The sequence below is a fragment of the Cervus canadensis genome, chromosome 17 (assembly GCF_019320065.1).
Source record: "Cervus canadensis isolate Bull #8, Minnesota chromosome 17, ASM1932006v1, whole genome shotgun sequence".
In the NCBI taxonomy this organism is placed as follows: Eukaryota; Metazoa; Chordata; class Mammalia; order Artiodactyla; family Cervidae; genus Cervus; species Cervus canadensis.
This window is the reverse complement of record NC_057402.1, coordinates 58516412-58536457: the sequence shown is the minus strand read 5'-3', so window position 1 is coordinate 58536457 and position 20046 is coordinate 58516412. Positions and strand designations below refer to the sequence as shown.

Here is a 20046-nt window from a genome sequence, read left to right as displayed (position 1 = left end):
TTGTCGTGTTAGAGAAGGATATGCTTTTGTTTTGTGCATATAGCTGTCCAGTTTTCCCAGCACCATTTGATAAGGAGACAGTCTTTCCAACCTTGTGTAGCCTTGCCTCCTTTGTCAGAGATTAACTGACCACAGATGCCTGGCTTTCTACCCTGTTCCATTGATCTATGTTTCTATTTCTGTGCCAGTACTATACTGTTTGGATGACTGTGTCTTTGTAGTATAATCTGAAGTCAGAGAGCCATTCTGGTTCTGCCACTTCTGTTTTTCTTTTTCAAGATTGCTTTGGATACTCAGGGTCTATTGCCTTTCTATACAATTTTTTTTTTCTAATTCTGTTAAAAAATTGCCATTGGTAATTTGATAAGGATTGCATTGAATATGTAGATTGCTTAGGGTAGTATAGTCATTTTGATGATATTGATTCTTCCATTCCAAGTACACAGTTTATCTTTCCATCTGAGTCTTCTTCAGTTTCTTATGGTTTTCAGAGTACAGTTCTTTTGTCTCCTTAGGTAGGTTTGTTCCTACTACTTTATTCTTTCCTATGTGTTGGTAAATGTAATTGTTTCTTGAATTTCTCTTTCTGGTCTTTTCTTGTTAGTGTATAGACATGCAACAGATTTCTGTGTGTTAATTTTGTAACTTGCAATTTACTGTATTCATTGATGAGTTCTGGTAGTTTTCTCAGAGCATCTTTAGGATCTTCTGTGTATAGTATCATGTGTGCTATGTTGCTCCTGTCATGTCTGACTCTTTGAGACCCCATGGACTATAGCCTGCCAGGCTCCTCTGTCCATAGGATTCTCTAGGCAAGAATACTGGAGTGGGTTGCCATTTCCTCCTCCTGACGCAGGGATTGAACCCATGTCTCATTATGTCTTCTGCATCGGCAGGTGGGTTCTTTACCACTGGCGCCACCTGGGAAGCCTATATAGTATCATGTCATCTATAAACAATGACAGTTTAGCTGCTTCTTTTCCAATTTGGATTCCCTTTACTTCTTTTTCTTCTCTGACTGCCATAGTTAGGACTTCCAAAACTATGTTGAATAAAAGTGGCAAGAGTGGACTTCCTTGTCTTGTTCCTAATCTTAGAGGAAATGCTTTCAGCTTTTCATCATTGAGTATGATGTTAGCTGTAGGTTTGTATGGCCTTTATGTGTTGAGGTATGTTCCCTTTATGTTCTTTTTAGATTTGAAATGCTAGTATTTTATTGATGATTTTTGCATCTATGTTCATCAGTGATATTGGCCTATAATTTTTTAGGTATCTTTGTTTTTGGTATCAGGGTGATGGTGGCCTCATAGAATGAGTTTGGGAATATTCCTTCCTCTGCAGTTTTTTTTTATATCTTTATCTTTGTCTTTAATTTTTGTCAGTTTGGTTACTGTGTGTCTCAGCATGTCCCCCCTGGGTTTATCCTGCCTGGGACTCTGCACTTCCTGGACCTGGCTGGCTGTTTCCTTTTCCATGTTAAACAAGCTATTATCTCATCAAGTATTTTATCAGGTCCTTTTTCTCTTTCCCTTCTGAGGCCCCTATAATGCTATGTTGGTTTGTTTAGTATTGTTCCAGAGGCCTATTAGGCCGTCTCCATTTCTTTTCATCCTTTCTGTTTATTCTCTTCTGTGGCAGTGATGTCCATCATTCTGTCCTCCAGGTCACCTATCCATTCTTCAGCCTCAGTTATTCTGCTATTGATTCTTTCTTGTGTATTTTTCATTTCAGGTATTGTGCTGTATTTTTCATCTTTGTTTATTCTTTAGTTCTTCTAGGTCTTTGGTAAACATCTCTTGTATCTTTTCAATCTTTGCCTCCATAGCCTCCATTCTTTTTCTGAGATCCTGGATTATTTTCACTATTCTTATTCTGAATTCTTTTTCTAGAAGGTTGCCTATCTCCACTTCATTTAGTTCACTTAGTTGAAGTGTTCTCTTGTTCCTTCACCTGGAACATAATCCTCTGCCTTGTCATTTTGGTTATCTTTCTGTGATTGTGGTTTTCATTCTGCAGCTCTAGTAATTTAGCCTTGATTCTGCTATCTGCCCTCTGGTGGATGAAGCTCCTGATGGGAGAGACTGACCATGGATAGCACTGGTTCTAGTTCTGGGGGACAGGGCTTTGCTTAGTAAAACTTTAATTCAGTTGTTTGCTGATGGATGGGGTTGAACTCCTTCCCTGTTAGTTGTTTGACATGAGACAACCCAGCCCTGGACTCAACAGGCTTTATCATAGGGGCAATAGTGACAACCTTCATGAGGGCTCATGCCAACAGGTACATCTGGAACTGCTGCAGCCAGTGCCCTTGTCCCCAGGGGGGCTCTGCCAACCATGCCTCTGCAAGGGATGCTCCAGCAGTAGCAGGCAGGTTTGGTTCCATCTCCTGTGGGGTCACTGTTCCTATCCCCTGGGTCCTGGTGCACACAAGATTTTGTGTGTGTCCTCCAAGAGTGGAATCTCTGTTTCCCCCAGCCCTGTGGAAATCCTGCAGTCAAATCCTGCTGGCCTTTAAAGTCAGATTCCCTGGGGATTCCTAATCCTTTTGCCAGATCCCCAGGCTAAGAGTCTGACCTGGGGCTCAGTACCTTCACAACCGTGGGAGAACCTCTACAGGATAATTGTTTTCCAGTCTGTGGGTCACCCACCTGGTGGTTATGGAATTTTATTTTATTATGACTGCACACCTCCTACTATTTTGTTGCAGCTTTGTCTTTGGACATGGGGTATCTTTTTTGGTGGGTTCCAGCATCCTCCCGTCGATGAGTGTTCAATGGTTAGTTGTGATTTCAGTGCTCTCATGGGAGGAGGTGAGCATGCACCCTTCTACTCTGCCATCTTGAACCAATCTCCCATTGCATGGCTTCTGCCTCTGACACTCCGCCTGTGTGATTCTGCTGGGCCCATCTGGATAATCCAAGATAATCTCCCATCTCCCAGAGGCCTTTACTTAATCACATCCTCAAAGCCCTTTTGCTATTTAAGGTAACATATTTACAAGTCATGAGGTTTGGGGGATTAGGACATGGACATCTTTGCAGGAACATTATGCTGCCTGCCACGACACCTTCTATTGCATTCATGCAGTATTTTCATGTAAATGAAGAAGGCTTGGATCTGAAGAGCATATTGGATAGAAATCTCTCTTCACACCTATTAACTTTTCTTTTTTTCCCCCAGAGAATAAAGCAGCTGTTATTTTTTTTTTCCATTTGGAAAGGCTGGACCAGAGAGGTTAGGCAGTTTACAAAGGTCTCACAGTTCCTTAATGGCAAAGCTACTCTAGAATTTGGCTGTTTTAGCATCTTAAAGCATGCTGCACTGTGGGCTGCCCCTGCGCAAACAAAAAGCTCTCTAGGGAGTTTACATCCAAGTTGAAGCAAACAGCTTAAGTCACAAAATGCCCTTTTCTCGGCCCTAAAATTAAGATATTAAAAATGAACCTTATGTTCCAATAAGTTAATGCTTGAATGTCTTTAGAAATTGGAAGTAAAACAGAAATATAACCTTTGGGGAAGAAAACCATATTCTTGGATCTACCAGTAATTCACTGAAGTTTTTCCATAAACACATTCATTAACCTTTTGAGAAAAGTGTTTCTAGGAGGTGCCCTGACTAGCTCCTTTGCTAGGACAGTCCATATTCCGTGGATTGCTTTGATCTCAGTTTTGTGTGAAGAAGGTTGATTATACATTAAGGGACACTACATTTTAAGGATCCCATGAATGGAAGGGTCTCTCTTATTTAGAGATATTGTTTGAGTACTATAAAAGCCTTTTTTAAAAATGTTTAAAGGCATCAAAATTTTAAATGTTCTCTTACTAAGGTTGAAGGTTGAAACATTTGCTATTGGGGAATTTATCTGAATAATACATTTATCCCTTAGAGGAGAGATGCTACCATAAATGAAGTATATTTTTTTGATGTTTGGAATTCTAATTCTAAGGAAGTCTATTAAATTGGGGAAACAATCTGTGAGGCTCTAATGATAACATTTATTGAGATGGTAATTGTAGACTCTTTGTTATATTTTTACTGAAATTATTTTTTTTCTTCAAAAGAGTTTTCTTTTTAGATTCAGTTAAATTCTTTCTACTTGTCTCTACCCACCCTCTCTCCTGCTGTATGCTAAAAGCAGACTCCTTGGTATACAATCCTTGCCATTGTAAAATGTCAGTGCAGTAGTCTTGGCCTAGATCTCAGGGCCAAACAGCCAGAATAAAACAAGACTTAAGATGCTAAGACCACAGTTACAGAAGGGATGGCTCCTCACCTCTCTTGTAAAGACATGGTGTTAGCCAAGAAAAAGGAGTATGTGAAGAAAAGGAGAAAAAGTCAGGGGTGGACAGAGTGACAAAGATGGGAGGCCAAGTCTCCCTGCGGGGGTCTTCTCTGACAGATTAGGGTGAACAGCAGGAATGCAGGGTCCCCCGTGGGCCTGGATACTGAAGCAGAGAACCAGCTCCAAGCAAGGGGCAGAGGAGTTAACCACGACTCACCGCCTTGTCAAGAACCCGGACAACACATCTGGCTTCAAGGCAGCCTCCAGACCCAGTGGGCCAAGGGATGGTTTCCAAAGGACAGAAGCCCAGTTGTGTGAGCTCACAGACATGCTAGTGTCTTGAGAGGAGATTCTGCCATGGAAGGACCCTCTCTACATTACTCTGGTGGTGGGAGTGTAGCCAGGAGTGGTTGACCTGGGTGGGGGCAACTTGCAACTGCAGCACTGGGTCTGCTGGTTGGGGTCTGCGCGCCCAGCAACAGGGCTAGGACAGTCGGCTCCACCTGAAGCACCCCACCCACCGCCTCCCAGTGCTCCCACGGGCCGAGCCCAGCATCTTCCTTACACCAGGGCCGTCAGCTGTTGGAACAGAGGCTGTCTATGAGACAGACTTTCCCTGGCGTCAGCGTTCTCTGAGCTCCCACATCACCATTTCTTCATGTGCTCACTTTCACATTTATTGCTTTGTACACGGCACTGTAGCTTTGTATATGCTTTCTATTCCCCTGCTATGAATTTGTTTCTCAAGAAAATTCTAGATTTACTGGGTCATTGTGATTTTATTCTCTAGAACACATTTGACTCACTTAAGTTTTCTGTCCCACTATTGCTTTTAACAAATGGCTTAAGTCTACTAACAAACAAATAAAGTAACACTATTTTCTTTTATGTTGGCTGAATGTCCTCCTCACAGGCTGTGGTTTTTAAGTCCTGTTTTCTTAGTTCTACTAAATAAATATTCCTTTACCTTACTTATTTTGTAATCTCTAATAATAATCCATTTTATATAGTTTATGCTTGAAGATGTCCACACATATACAGATATATCCATATTCTACACATACTTACACATCTGCATGCTACAATTAAATATTGCACCTTTCAAAGTCATGATTCTGTAGAGATTTTAATGATTTGGGAAATACCTCTACTCTAATGTTGGGTAACCAAAAGACTGAATTTTATAAACTAAGAAAAATGAAACAAGAACATATATACCTGTGAAAAAATCTGGACAAAATGTACAAGGTGAAATTATAAGTGAAATGATATATATTTATAATTTTCTTATAATTTTTCTGCATTTTCCATATTCTTCTATGAACATCAGTGGCATATAATTTTAAATATCATCTCCCTGCCTGAATATGAAACTTTTATGGTATATTCTCTTCCATGTGCACTCACATCCCTTGGAACTGACTCCATTTTGGGGAGAGTGGTCCCCCCCGACCACCAGAAAATTTCCTCTCTGTGATGGACACACACCTTCCTTCCACTGACACATGTTTTAGCTCCATTCAGAGAATACATGCATTGACCACTCCATCTGGAATTATCAAGTGTGAATTATGTGCCCAATTAAAGAGCAAAAGATTAATCTACCTTGAAAGAAGGAAGCAGTAAAGACAAAAATGATTGTATATTTTGATTTTCATCCCAGGCACATAGGCAAGATCCAGACTTAATATAACAAAATAGAATTGTAACATCCATGGGAGGGAGGTGGGAGGGGGGTTCAGGATGGGGAACACATGTAAATACATGGCTGATTCATGTCAATGTATGGCAAAAACCACTACAATATTGTAAAGTAATTAGCCTCCAACTAATAAGAATAAATGGAAAAAAAGAAAAAGAAAATTGTGCAATTTGATTTATTTTATGTAATTATTTTTCATTTTAAATAATAGAATTAAACATTGAGAAACAGAAGATTAACTCCTAAAGAAATTTATATTTACTACCTAATTAGTAGCTCTATAGAGAAATAAAAGCACCACAGTGACAAGTCTGCAAATACAGACAGCCTCAGGTCACAGAGCCTGTGGGAGGACCTGTCGTTAGGGTCTGTGCATTCTTGTCGGGATCCCTTAATATCCGTGTCTTACTTCCTTACCTTGAAACTGGGATGATAATAGCAATAAATCATGCTATTCTAATTAGATGTGTTAATACAGGTGAAGCACTTTACACAGTGCCTGGCACAGACCAGTACCTCTTACGACCAGTGCTGTTTTAGTCATTAGTGACGGTGGTAATGGATGGTATCGCTGTCTGGAAGACCAGCCTTGGATTAAAAACAGTAAGAAAGTTGTTGTTTCACTCACTCTGAAGTCTGATGGCCGTAGCCCAGTACCTGATAATTACAGCCAGCTTCTGGTTAAAGCTTCTTGCTGTTGCTCAGTCACTCACCAGGTCCGACCCTTTGCAACCCCATGCACTGAGCACGGTTGTCTGCCTGTCACTTCCTTGTCTGTCACTGTTTCCCAAAGTTTGCTCAAACTCATGTCTATTGAGTCAATGATGCCATCCACCATCTCATCCTCTGCCACCCCCTTCTCCTCTTGCCCTCAGTCTTTCCCAGCATCAGGGTCTTTTCCAATGGGTTGACTCTTTTCATCAGGTGACCAAAGTATTGGAGCTTCAGCTTCAGCATCAGTCCTTCCAATGAATATTCAGGGGTCAAAACATGGACTGTGCATTTATTCCACATTTATATTTTTGAGCTCATAAATTATTTCAGAAAAAATATGTTTTCAGTCTTGTCAAGCGAAGTTTTTTAGATTACTTTTGGTAAGTGATGGGAGAATAAAAAAATAAATTATTTTTAAAAGCATCTCAAATTGCTTTACAAGTGATAATGTATGTACAGATACATCAAGCCACAGAACTCCTGAGTAGATTTGATTTAAACCTTATTTCTAAATGATATTCACCTACAATGCAATCCTATGTAATTTGATGCAACAGTTTAGACAATGTGATAAAATACTTTAATTAAAATGAGTGGAGTACTTAACATGCCTTCTGGAACATGGTGTCTAATAAACAGTTGATGAGTCATTTAAAGGTCTCCATCTCTTGTTTTTCAGCTTGACCATCTCTGCAGAGTGCCCAATGCAACTTGAAGACTTCCCAATGGATGCCCATGCCTGCCCTCTGAAATTTGGCAGCTGTAAGTTATTTTCACAAGTAAGAACCATGGATATACTTTGGTGTTATTTCCACATTCATTCAGAAGTATTTAGATACTATATGTAAATAAACTCAAAATGAGCCTCAGTCTGCTTGGGAAAGCTGGGGAGTCAGTAGGGCACACACACTTGTCCTCTCAGACTGATTTTTCTGCCTGTAACAGAGAATGCAAGTGGAGGCTTTTGCCCTCTACAATATGCTCCCGGGAAAACAACTCCTTACCCCTAGACCTGCACTAGGCTGCTCTTTTCTTGTTTTCACTTTTCAGATTGCAGGTCACCTCCTCCAAGGGCCCTTAATGACTCAATTTCCATTACCCACCTCAGAACTCCTTATTGCATGGTAGTCATTGCTATGTTGAGTCACTTCTCAGATGTTCCATATGAACATTTGATTATTTGTATGTGGTTATTTAATTTTTAAACAGTTTGGGATTTTCCTGTTATCTTTCTGTTATTGATTTCTAGTTTAATTCCATTATAACCAGAGGACACCTTCTATATGATTTCACCTTTCTTTCATTTATGGAGGTTTATTTCATGACCCAGAGGATTCATCTTGGTATTTGTTGTTTGAACACTTGAAAATCATGTGTATTTTGCAGTTACTTGGTGGAATGCTCTACAAGTACTGATTAGATCCTGTTGACTATGCTGTTGTGAGTTCTATACTGTTTGCTGATTTTCTGTCTACATCAGTTGTTGAGCAAGAGGTGTTGAAGTCTCTGACTAATTGTGCAAGTAACTATTCCTACTTTCAGTTCAGTACTATTTTGTTCCATGTATTTCTCACTTGTTCTTTGGTGCACACACATTCAGGCTTATAGTCTCCTCTGGGTGAATCAACCCTTTATAATTGCATAATATTCTTCTGTCTGCGGTAATTTTCTTTTTTTTTGAAGTCTACTTTACCTGAAATCTATATGGCCACTCCTGCTTTCTTTTGACTACATTTGAATTATATATATATACATTTCCATTTGCTTAATCATCATGTTAAAATGAATTTCTTGTAGTTGATATATATTTGGGTCATGTTTTTAAGTTCACTTTGCCAGTCTTTATCTTTTAATTGGTGTATTCTCATAATTTACACTTTCTGGAAGGCCTGTCTGCCACTTTATTTGATTTTTTGGTTTTCTGCTGTGCTTTATGTTTCTCTATTTTCCTTTTCTTGACTCCATGTGGGTTAGCTGACCATTTATTATGATTCCATTTTTTTTTAATTTATAATGTTTTGTTTGTATCTTCTTATACATGTATTTAGTTATTGCTGTAGGTTTTACTTTATATATACATGACTTATTACAGTTTACTGTTCTTATTTTACCAGTTCATATGAAAGCAAAGTTCCTTTATCCTAAGATAGTGAAACATTTTGTCTGTATTCACCTAGAATCATGTCAGAGAGTATTGTGGTGTTCATTTGAACCATCAAACTTAATTCTGAAAGCTAAAGATAAAATGGATATTTTTTTTCTCTATTTTTACTTGTGGTATTCTTTTATTGTACTCCCAGTGTCCCAAGATTTCTTCTTTTATAACTAAAAATTATTTTATCATAAAAATAAAATAAAATGTTTTTGAAATAAATGTTGTATTAAAACTGGGCTTCCCTGGTGGCTCAGATGGTTAAGAATCCGCCTGCGATGCGGGAGACCTGGGTTCTATCCCTGGGTTGGGAAGATCCCCTGGAGGCAGGCCTGGTAACCCACTCCAGTATTTTTGCCTGGAGAATCCCCATGGACAGAGGAGCCTGGAGGGCTACAGGCTCCTTTATAACTGCTTAGCAAACTTCCTTTAGCCATTCTTTTAGGATAGACCTCTGGCAATAAATACTTAGTTTTTCTTAATCTGAAAATACCTTGATTTCTCTCTTCATACATGAAGAACATTTTTAATGAATATAAGATTCTGTACTGACAGTTCTGTGGCATTTGAAAAATGTGCTACTTTATTTTTGCCTCCATGGTTTCTGATGAGAAATCTGCTGTAATTCAAATCATATTTTCCTTATAGGTGAGATATCTTTTCTCTGTTGCTTTCCAGCTTCTTTTTTTTTTTTTTTTGGTCTTTACAGAAGTTTGACTATCATGTGTATTAGTATGGATTTCTTTGGGTTTATCTGATTTGAGATTTGCTCTACTTCTTGAATCTATAGGTTTGGGTCGAATTTAGGAAGTTTCAGCAGTTATTACTTTGAATACTGTTTCTGCCCCATCCTCTTTTTCTTCTTCTTTCCTGATTCCAATGACGTAAATATTAAATCTTTTGTTATATTCCTGAAACTTCTGAGGCTCTTTGCATTCTTCTCTATTGCATCTGTGTATGGTCAGGCTCCTCAAGATGGCTGTTCTCTTGTTCTGTGTATATCCCCTGCCTGACCAGTGGATATACACCTACACCCGCCTCACACGACTGACTTACATACTTGTCCCAGGCCCCAGCTAACGACTGTTCTAGCTTTAGGTCAGAACTCCACTCCTCTTATCAAAGGGGTAGTGGGGACTGGGTCCCTTTGGTGGTTTCCCTGGTAACTGATGAGCCAACTTGGTACTATTTCCCCCTGTGGTCTCCCCTTCCCCCTAAGCAAAGGTGGCTACCGTGTCCTGCCGGCCACCCAGCACACATGGTGGGGTGCTGCCCCAGGACCTTGCTTCAGACACGTAAGCTCCCCCATCCTGTAAACCACTGACATCTCTGTCACTGACTGTTTCTCCAGTCTAGAGGATGGTTGAGTACAGGCTTCTTAGGCCTAAGAGGTGCAAGCCAATACTCTATTTTTCAGATAAACTTATTAATTTTTATTGTTGTATATTTAATTTTACTGATACTTTCTTTTGTTCCCTCCATCTTGCTGATGAACCCATTTAGTGAGCTTCTTATTATGCTTATTATTTTCTTTAATTTTATGTGTCAACTTGACTGAGCCACAGGATGCCTAGATACTTGTCAAACATTATTCTGGGTGTGCATGTGAGGATATTTTTTAATAAGATTAACATTTAGTTTGGGTGACTGAATAAAGCAGATTGCCCTCCCTAATGTGGGTGGACCTTGTTCAACCAGTTGAAGACCTGAAATAGAACAGAAGAGCTGACTTTCCCATGGGTAAGAAACCCCTCCTACCTAACTGCCCTCAGCAGGAATGTTGGACTTTTCCTGCCTTTGGAGGCAAACTGAAACAGCTCTTCTTGGGTCTCCAGCCTAACAGTTCTCAAACTGGAACTACACCATCAGCTCTCCTGGGTCTTCAGCTTGCTGACTGCAGATTGGGACCTCAGGCTACTATTACTTCATGAGGCAACACCTTATAATAAATCAAATACATAAATGTGTATATTTATAATAGATCATATATATGTGTGTGTATATATATACACACACACATATGTCTATATAGAGATGATATACACACACATATACTATTGTTTCTCTTTCTCTGGAGAACCCTTACTAATATAGATTTTGGTTTTGAGAAGTGGATGCTACTCTAGCAAATGCCTGAAAACGTGGATGTGGCTTTAGAACTGGGTAAGGGATAGAGGCTGGAAAGTTTATGGTGAATGTTTAAAAAAGCTGAGATTGCTATGAAGGGACTGTTCTTGGCTGAAATGAGGATACTGAAGATACTGGTTAGGGCTCAGAAAGAAAAATGAAAAGCACTAGAGAGAAAATTTTCATCTTCTTAGAGAATACCCAAATAATCATGAATAGAATGCTGCTTGAAACTTGCATGTTGAAGGTTTTCTGATGAGGTCTCAGAAAGAAATGTGAAACAGGTTTTGGAAAATGGTGGAAAGATGCTCCTTATTATGAATTGGCAAAGCACTTGACTACTTTGTATTCTAGTGTTTTGTAGAAGGTAAACTTTGTCAGTAATGAAATTGGATGTTTAGTTGAGGAAATTTCTATGTAAAGTGCTGGAGAAGTTGTTTGGTTCCTCTTGAGAGGCAACACATGAATTAAAGAAGGAATTGTTAAGCCAAAACGAAAAAAAAATGAAAAAAAAAAATTCCAGAACTTAAAGATTTGGGAAATTCTTATACTCACATTGCAAAAATGCGGAGGTTTGTTCATGACGGAACACCAAAATAAAAGCTTACCCATGGTGTTATAAGCCATCTCAACAGAAGCAGGAAGAATGAGCCCCAAAGTGATTCAGGGACCCTCAGGGCTGCCAGTCCTGGCCCATTTGCAGCGTGCACGGGCCAGGGAGCGAGACGGCCTCTCCTCTGCCATCGGCAGAGCCCTGAGTGCTACTTGCTGCAGGGCAGTTTGTGTGAGGCTGCTCCCCAAAGAGCATTATTCTCGAGCTTTAAGATCTAGTGGAACATGGCTTGCTAGATTTTGGACTTGCTTGAGACTTATCAGCCCTTCTTTTCCTTTTGAAAGGGGAATGTCTATCCTATACCCATCCCACCATTGTATTTTAGAACAAAATAACTTGTTTCACAAGTTCACAGCTGGAGACAAATTTGGCCTCAGGATGAATGGAATCTCACCTATATCTGATTTAGATGTTTAGATGAGACTTTGGACTTCAGATGTTGGAGTTGATGCTTGGAATGATTTAAGACTTTGGGGCTTACTAGGATGGAATGAAAATATTTTGCATGTGAGAAGGACATCAGTTTTGTGGGGGCCAGTAGTAGAATGTTATGAACTGAATTATGCCTCCCAAATTCATATTTTGAAACCCTAATCCTCAATGTTACTGCATTTGAACGTAGAGCCTTTGTAACTAAAGTTAATTGAGGTCATAAAAGTACAACCCTCATCTGATAGGATTAGTGCCTTTATAAGCAAAGGAAGAGACAGATCTCTCTGTCTCCACATGCATGCAACAAGGAAAGGCTATATGAATACACAGAGAGAAGGCAGCCCTCTGTAAGCCAGGACGAGTCCTCACCAGAATCTGCTAACACCTTCATCTTGGACTTGCCCGCCTCCAGAACTGTGCGAAAATAAATTTGATTTAAGTCAATAATATTTTGTTATGGTACCCCAAGCAGACCAACACAAATACTAAAACTTATGTTTAGTTTTTGTTTCTCTCTTTTATTTCTTTGCTGAGACTATTTTTTTAAATTTGTTTCAAGCATGTTTGTAATTGATCATTGTGGCATTTTATGGTGGCTGCTTCAAAAACTCTTTGGCAGGTGATTCTAACGTCTCTGTCATATCTTCCTTTACATCTATTGATTTTTCAAAAAATCCTGGTTATGATTAGGACACATGTGTTTTTATTGGAACCTGGACACTTTGTGTATTTTATGACACTCTAGATTTATTGACACCTTGTGTTTTGGCTAGACTTACAATCACTGCTCTGCAGGGAAAGGTACAGCACAGCCTTATTACTGCCAGGTAAGCGTCCCCTCTGATGCTGGGGAAGATTGGGGGCAGGAGGAGAAGGGGACGACAGAGGATAAGATGGCTGGATGGCATCACCGACTCGATGGACATGGGTTTGAGCAAGCTCCAGGAGTTGGTGATGGACAGGGAGGCCTGGCGTGCTGCAGTCCATGGGGTCGCGAGGAATCGGACACGACTGAGCAATGGAATAGAGAGGAACTGAACTGTGGCTTCCCCTCAGCTTCTGTTGACAGAGGCGGGCCTGGGTTCTGGCTGCTGCTGGGTAGATACAGGAGCTCAGGCTCCGTACCCATGTCCCCTGACACCGCGTGGGGAGGCTGGCCTTGGGGTGGTAGGCGTCGGAGCCTCCACTGAGCCCCCTGTGATGCAACCCCAGCAAGTGTCAGCAGGACTGCTCCTGCTCGTTGGTGGGGGTCCAGGCTCCCCTCGTCCTCTTGCCCCTGCAGAGAATGGGTTCAGTGCTGCCCTGCCCCCTTAGGCTGGACCTGTCGGCAGACCTGCTGAGGGGAAAGCCTAGCTCGCCACTCTCTTTGGGGGCCTGGGTTGGGGCAGGGCAGCATCTTTTCTGTGGTATTTGGCTGGAGTCAAGTGATTATTTTCTGTCTTTTTTGAAGAGAAGCCCCTCCCTGCATCCAAGTGCCGGCTCCTCTCTGGGGCCCTCCTGCCCTTGTTCACTCTCCACTGCCTTCAAGGAGTTATGTTTCATGTGGTGTCCAAAGTTAATAGTTATTACCTACTAATAGCCACTCTGCCATTACTGGCAGGGAGCTTCCTTTATTTCTGAGGATTTCCTTTAAAATTAATTTCCTTCTATAGTTCCAAAGGGATTTGGGGGATTAGTAGTAAGTATGTATGATGAACCAAAATTAAGTCGCATGGGAATAAATCATTTTTTTTTCAAATGCCATGTAGAGATAGCACATACATTTACTTGGGGAAAGTAGTATAATAGAAAAGGGACTCTCACCAGAATTTACTGCCGTCAGGTGGCTGTGCACATCAGTAGTTGGGACAAACCCTTCAAAAGATCCCTAGGGCACCTCATTTAGGAAACACTGAGTCATTATTGCAGGCACTTAAAACTTTGCCACTCTTTGCACCTGAAAATTATGCTCTTCATTTGCTCAAAGGTAGAACACTAAAAGTCAAAGATTGTTATTTTTCATCATTGTCTAAATAAATTCAAGTCAATGTGATGTTCAGATTTAATGGCAGTGGTGTGCAGGGCAGGCAGCACAAAGCAATTTTTGGTGAAAGAATGTATGTGAGCTTTTAACCCTTCTTCATATCATCTCATATTCAGCCACTCCCCAACTATGGTTATATAATTTATCATATTCAAAGCTAAAACACGCATCTAGTAGGACCTTTTCATTTCTACATTCAACCAAACAAAACAAGATCAATTTATATATATTTATATATATATATACTTATATATAAATTTGTGTATACACAAATGTACTCATTTCTTTAACTTCATAGACAAAATCAATATAAACATTTCTTGAACCCAGTGGCGATACTGAACTCTCATACCAAATTTCTTTTTATCTGCCTGATATTTTAAGATTGGCTCGAAATAGATGTGATCACTTATTTATATTTGCTGTTACTATCATTACTATGATATATAAAGGCAGCTTAAAAGATTTTCCTCATCAGCTCAGGACTAGTTTTAAGAGGAGAAATACTATTCAGTGAAGTGTTTTTCTTACTTTTATCTTTTGGATTTACTAAAAATAGCTGCTTGGTCAAATAGCTCACTTCTACCCTTGGCATCCAAGGCTGCAGAGGCTAAATGTGATAATGAGTTTCAAATTACGCAATCTAACAGCTCTCTGCTGTTAGGAGACAAAGCAATGCAGATAGTCATCATTATTCTGATGAGCCACATGCTCTGGCTTCTCTCAGGCAGAACTGAATTAACATACATTTCTCTTATTGTTATATCTACTCTCAAGAATTCAAACACTTATTGAAATTATTCTTGGCTTCTAGAGCTGTATTTCCCAGTCTATAAGGAAATTCCTTAAAGATAATTTAGTTCAGTTCAGTTGCTTAGTCATGTCCGACTCTGCGACCCCATGGACTGCAGCACGCCAGGCTTCCCTGTCCATCACCAACTCCCGGAGTTTACCCAAACCCGTGTCCATTGAGTTGGTGATGCCATCCAGCCATCTCATCCTCTGTCATTCCCTTCTCCTCCTGCTCTCAATCTTGCCCAGCATCAGGATCTAATGGCATGGCTTAAATTTGGAAGCAAGCGCTTAAACAAATCAAGACTATTTAGAGAAGGAAACGATCCTTTTTTTGTTGCTCATTTTATTTGTGAAGTTATGCCTTAAGTATTAGACCAAGTTTCATGAGAAAACATCTGGATTCATGAAAATATATTCTGAGGTGGACATGGACACTATTTTGGTGGATCTCCAGTAGACAGAATTTCGGGCCGTCAAGGGTAAGTGTCATGAGGTTGAGCTGTTAAGAGTTCAGACATGTGAGATTACAGCGCTGCTGCTGCCTTGGTCATGCCAGGACGGAGCGACTCCACTGGTCTGCGGGTGTCTAGGGTGCAGGTTTCAGGGAGCCTGGTGTGGGGCCTTAGAGACACGGTGAAGCTTTGTCTGTTCTGTGCGTTCGTTGCCCTTGATGACTGTCCAGCAGCTGTGTTGGGAGTGGTCTGCCCTCAACACCTGTGAGGTACAGTGGGAGACAGGCGTGGCCAGCGTTCCAGGAGCTAATGCTGGGCAGATTAAATAACCGGGTGAAAACCCTTGTGAAACTGAGGGCCGTGTAGGGAAGCTCCTCATGGGGTCATATTTTGAACTGAGCCTGAGGATTTGGATGGAAGAAGGCATCATGGATAAAGGATCAGTTCGTGGAGGCACTGGACGCCCCCCTTTGGGGAAGAGACAGGGCAGTGTCACGGTTCAGATGTTGTCATTGTTGTCCAGTCGCTCAGTCATGGCTCTTTGTGACCTCATGCTGTTGTTGTTGTTATACGTCGTTACTGTTTAGTCGCTAAGTCAGTCCCCATGGACTGCAGCACGCCAGGCTCCTTTGTCCTCCACTGTCTCCCAGAGTTTGCTCGAATTCGTGTTCATTGAGTCAGTGATGCCATCTAACATCTTCTTCTCTGCTCCCAGCTAGGAAGGGCCTTAAATTCCAAAATGTAGAAATAGAGCAGTGATGTGAAGTAAGGGGAGGATGTGCTGAAGTCATTGTTTTGGAAGTGAAAACAAGTGCTTGGAATGTCATGAAGCAGTGGAGGTGATGAGAGCTGAGAGCAGGGTTGTGGCCGGTGTGAGAAGTGGATTATGAGATGGGCTCTAGGCCCATGTATGAGTCAAAGACGGCATCGTGATTTAAGACCAGGTGACTCGCAAAATGCTATTTTCTATGAGAAATTGGGAAGTGATTGGAAGGAGCTACTGGTATGAATGTGTAAAAAGCTAACTGCTTTATGAAGGGGACAGGAAAGTGTGTGGAGGGGTTTAATCCTCATATTCCTGGCCTTTGACCTGCTTCCCTCTCTTCTTCACAAAGGAAGCAGCCCTTCTTCTCAGAGGGCTTCTTCCTTTGTCTTCTTCCCTGACTTGGTTCCACTTAAGTCTATAGACACAGACAGCATGGTCTCTCAACTCTGCCTCAGACCAGCGGGCAGTCAGTGACCCCAGGTGATTTTACAGAGACCCAACTGTGGGGTGGTGATGGGGCATCTGACTAGCAAATCTCACTCTTCCACTATTGCTTTCTGGGTAACAAAGCAACAATGTTAACTGTTCATCTCCATCTGCAAAGAGCTGCACTCACTTCTCAGCTGATTCTGGACAAGGAAAGAGGCCTGGCAAAGCCCCACTGATCTCATTGGTACCTGCTTGATTGAAAGCAGGTATGCGGAGTGTCTCATAGGTTATTAGAGATCATGTATCCACAGACATTTATGTTTTACAAAGTTTCTCATTTAGATTATGGAATTGATGTGTCACGTGTTGACTTGGTTTTCAGTTCAGGAGACTGACCGGGCAGTTGAAGACAGGTGGGTCACACAGCTGATGGTTGGTGCGGTCCCCTGGGACAGGTACTCTCTGCCGATTCCTACCTCAGTTTTAGAAGGAGGAAAACTGAGGACACGGGTGTCAGAAAACTAAAATCCTATACATTTTGCAAATCGTCACAATTCTAATTACCTCGTAACCTGTATTTCTTCTAACATAGGCAGTAAACGCCCAGAGCAGAAGAGGTTTCCTCTCTGTCTCGTAGCCTGTCACATAAGACTCACCAGCGGTTCCCACACACTTGGTTTGCTTTTGACAGACAATTAGAAAGTGAATTCATGTACAAAGACCTTCTCATGAGACTGGATCAGACAGCAAACAAAACTCCTATCCAACCTGTGGCTATGTTCCTTACAGCTGCTATTTACTCTGGATCTACTGTGTATCAGGCATATGGTAAATACTTGATTGTCATGAATTCATGTGACCCTGAAGCACCTCCAGATTGTTTCTCTCCATCTGCAGATGAGAAAGCAGAGCTTAGAGCATAAAGAGGTTGTGGAAGGTCATCCCACAGTGAAGGTCGGGATTATGCCAAAATGTTTCTCTCATAGTTAGACAAAAACTCGCAGCTTCTAAAAGGCCTTGTAAACAAGGGGTTGATGTGCCATTGTGGCCTTTTATTCAGGATTTGCAGTGCCAGAAGAGGACAGATAGGAAATGTCACCCCGGGAACAGAGCTGCTCAGAAAGCAGTGATGAATTGCCAAGTTGGCTGTGGGTGAAAATGTTTCGAACCTTCTTGCCTAGCTCCACTGATGTATAGTTGGAGGAAGGCAAGCATTATGTTTTTGGAGCTCTAAATCATGACAGATGATGGTGCCATGGCAAACTTGATGGCCTCGTTTACTGTTGTACCAGCCAAGAGATTGGCTGCCACGCATCTGACACAAAGAGCAGAATTTAGTGCTGCTAAATGTCATTGATATCAATAGGCCATTTAATACTAGCAGTTTGAAAAACAAGAGGATATGAATTATTAGTGTGCATTGTAGTTGACATTCTTACATTACTCTGTGATTTCAAGTAACTTTTATCTAGTTACAGTTCTCATTTTCTGGGGTCCTTATTATAAGATAAGTGGTATAATCCACCCCACCCCATCCCCATCAGCAGTGGAGAAAGAGGCCTGGAGGCCAGCAAGCCTGCAGGTAACAGAGGCAGCCTCTCCTCAGCCTGAAGCACAGACCGGGGTCTGCATGCCCCTTGGCCCCAGAACTCAAGAATAGCCACACCCAGTCCCACGGAGAGAGTCAGGACCATTGCCCAGCCACACCCAGTCCCAGGAAAAGAGTCAGGACCATTGCCCAGCCACACCCAGTCCCACGGAGAGAGTCAGGACCATTGCCCAGCCACACCCAGTCCCACGGAGAGAGTCAGGACCATTGCCCAGCCACACCCAGTCCCACGGAGAGAGTCAGGACCATTGCTCAGCCACACCCAGTCCCACGGAGAGAGTCAGGACCATTGCCCAGCCACACCCAGTCCCACGGAGAGAGTCAGGACCATTGCTCAGCCACACCCAGTCCCACGGAGAGTCAGGACCATTGCAGCCACACCCAGTCCCACAGAGAGTCAGGACCATTGCCCAGCCACACCCAGTCCCGCGGAGAGTCAGGACCATTGCCCAGCCACACTTATTCCCACAGAGAGTCAGGACCATTGCCCAGCCACACCTATTCCCACAGAGAGTCAGGACCATTGCCCAGCCACACCCAGTCCCACCGAGAGAGTCAGGACCATTGCCCAGCCACACCCAGTCCCACCAAGAGAGTCAGGACCATTGCCCAGCCACACCCAGTCCCACCGAGAGAGTCAGGACCATTGCCCAGCCACACCCAGTCCCACGGAGAGAGTCAGGACCACATGCCCAGCAGTCCGGTCTGTACCCTGCCACGACTGCACCTCCACCACCCCAGAGCTCCCACATTCCTGCATCCTAGTTGGCTTCTCTCCAGGCCACCCAGGTGGGCACCCTTCCCCCTCCCGAAAGCCTCATTCGTCCCAAAGGCCCCCCTCTTCCCCATGTCACCTGCTCTTTGCTCTCTTCCCATCTTCCTCAAGGACACTGGGCATTGAGTAGGTAGCTCCGCAGGTTGATGGAGGAGGGAAGGTGCAGGGGAAGCATCATTTTCTGTGCTCTCTGCTCTGACACATGTCTTTGCACCCAGTCATCCTTGGCTCTCAGAACTGCCCGGGTCACTGAGACCTATTGCCCCAAGGTTTGCGCTCCTTTCTGAGCTTTGGGATTCACATTTCCTGGCCACCTCACATCTTCCAGGGGTCGTGGGGGCCCCCATACTTCTTTGGGGCAGGGGACAGATTCACAGCCCATGTGGTGTGTGGGTTGGGGCCGAGATGAGGGGTGCTGCTGGGACGTGGGCAGCCCTCCTCCATGTGAACATGGCTGGGGTAGGGCCAGCCTCACAGAGCAGCAGCCCGGCCTGCCCTGGGGCACAGGCGCTGGGGAAGGACGGGGCTCAAGACAGCAGGGTGCAAGCTGCCTGTGCCAGTCTGGGGACAGCAGGGAGCCTCATCACCATCCACCACCCACTCCACACTCAGCCCCGGCCAGAACCCGGCGTGGCCACTCTGCTCCAGTCCATGTCTCAGGCCATGGCCCTGAAGTCTTCAGGGTGCTGTACTGTGTGAATAATAGAAAGAGGGAAATCTCACCTTGTGTACGGGACACTCAGGGAGCCATCAGCATAAGCCTGACTGTGTCTGTGGCCAGACACTTGGAAAGCAGCTTGCCAGGGTGGAGCGCATCGTTAGCCCCCCGACGCCACCCCAGCCACGTCCCCCCCAAAAGAGAAGGGAACTTGCAGCAGAACGCATTTGTGCTGGAGGGCTCCAGTGCAGCCCATGTGAAAACACACTTCTGTGTTACCTGAGACTTGGAAGGTCATGGAATTTAAAAACACATGAAAAGAACACTCAGCCTCCACTTGCTGTTCCCCTTCAAGTGTGGCATCCGTGGTATCCCATTAACTGGTGAGCACTTCTGCTCTATTTATATCATTCTGTTTGATATCTTACTAATACACACATGGCACTGGAATCGTGTCACTAATTCTCAGGGTTCTAACTCCCCCCTCGCCAAGGAGCCTTCTGAGAAGTTGGGTTCC

The 20046-nt window shown here is 42.8% G+C and overlaps 1 protein-coding gene across 6 annotated transcripts in view; it reads left to right on the top strand.

Annotated features, from left to right (window-relative positions):
- The window catches only part of GABRA5 (gamma-aminobutyric acid type A receptor subunit alpha5), a 96829-nt gene that overhangs the window by 60569 nt on the left and 16214 nt on the right, over positions 1–20046 (top strand). For all 6 annotated transcript variants that reach the window (XM_043434548.1, XM_043434547.1, XM_043434545.1 and 3 more), the window contains one exon: positions 7378–7460. In XM_043434548.1, the coding sequence (XP_043290483.1) occupies positions 7378–7460 (83 nt within the window). The remainder of the gene's footprint in view (positions 1–7377; positions 7461–20046) is intronic.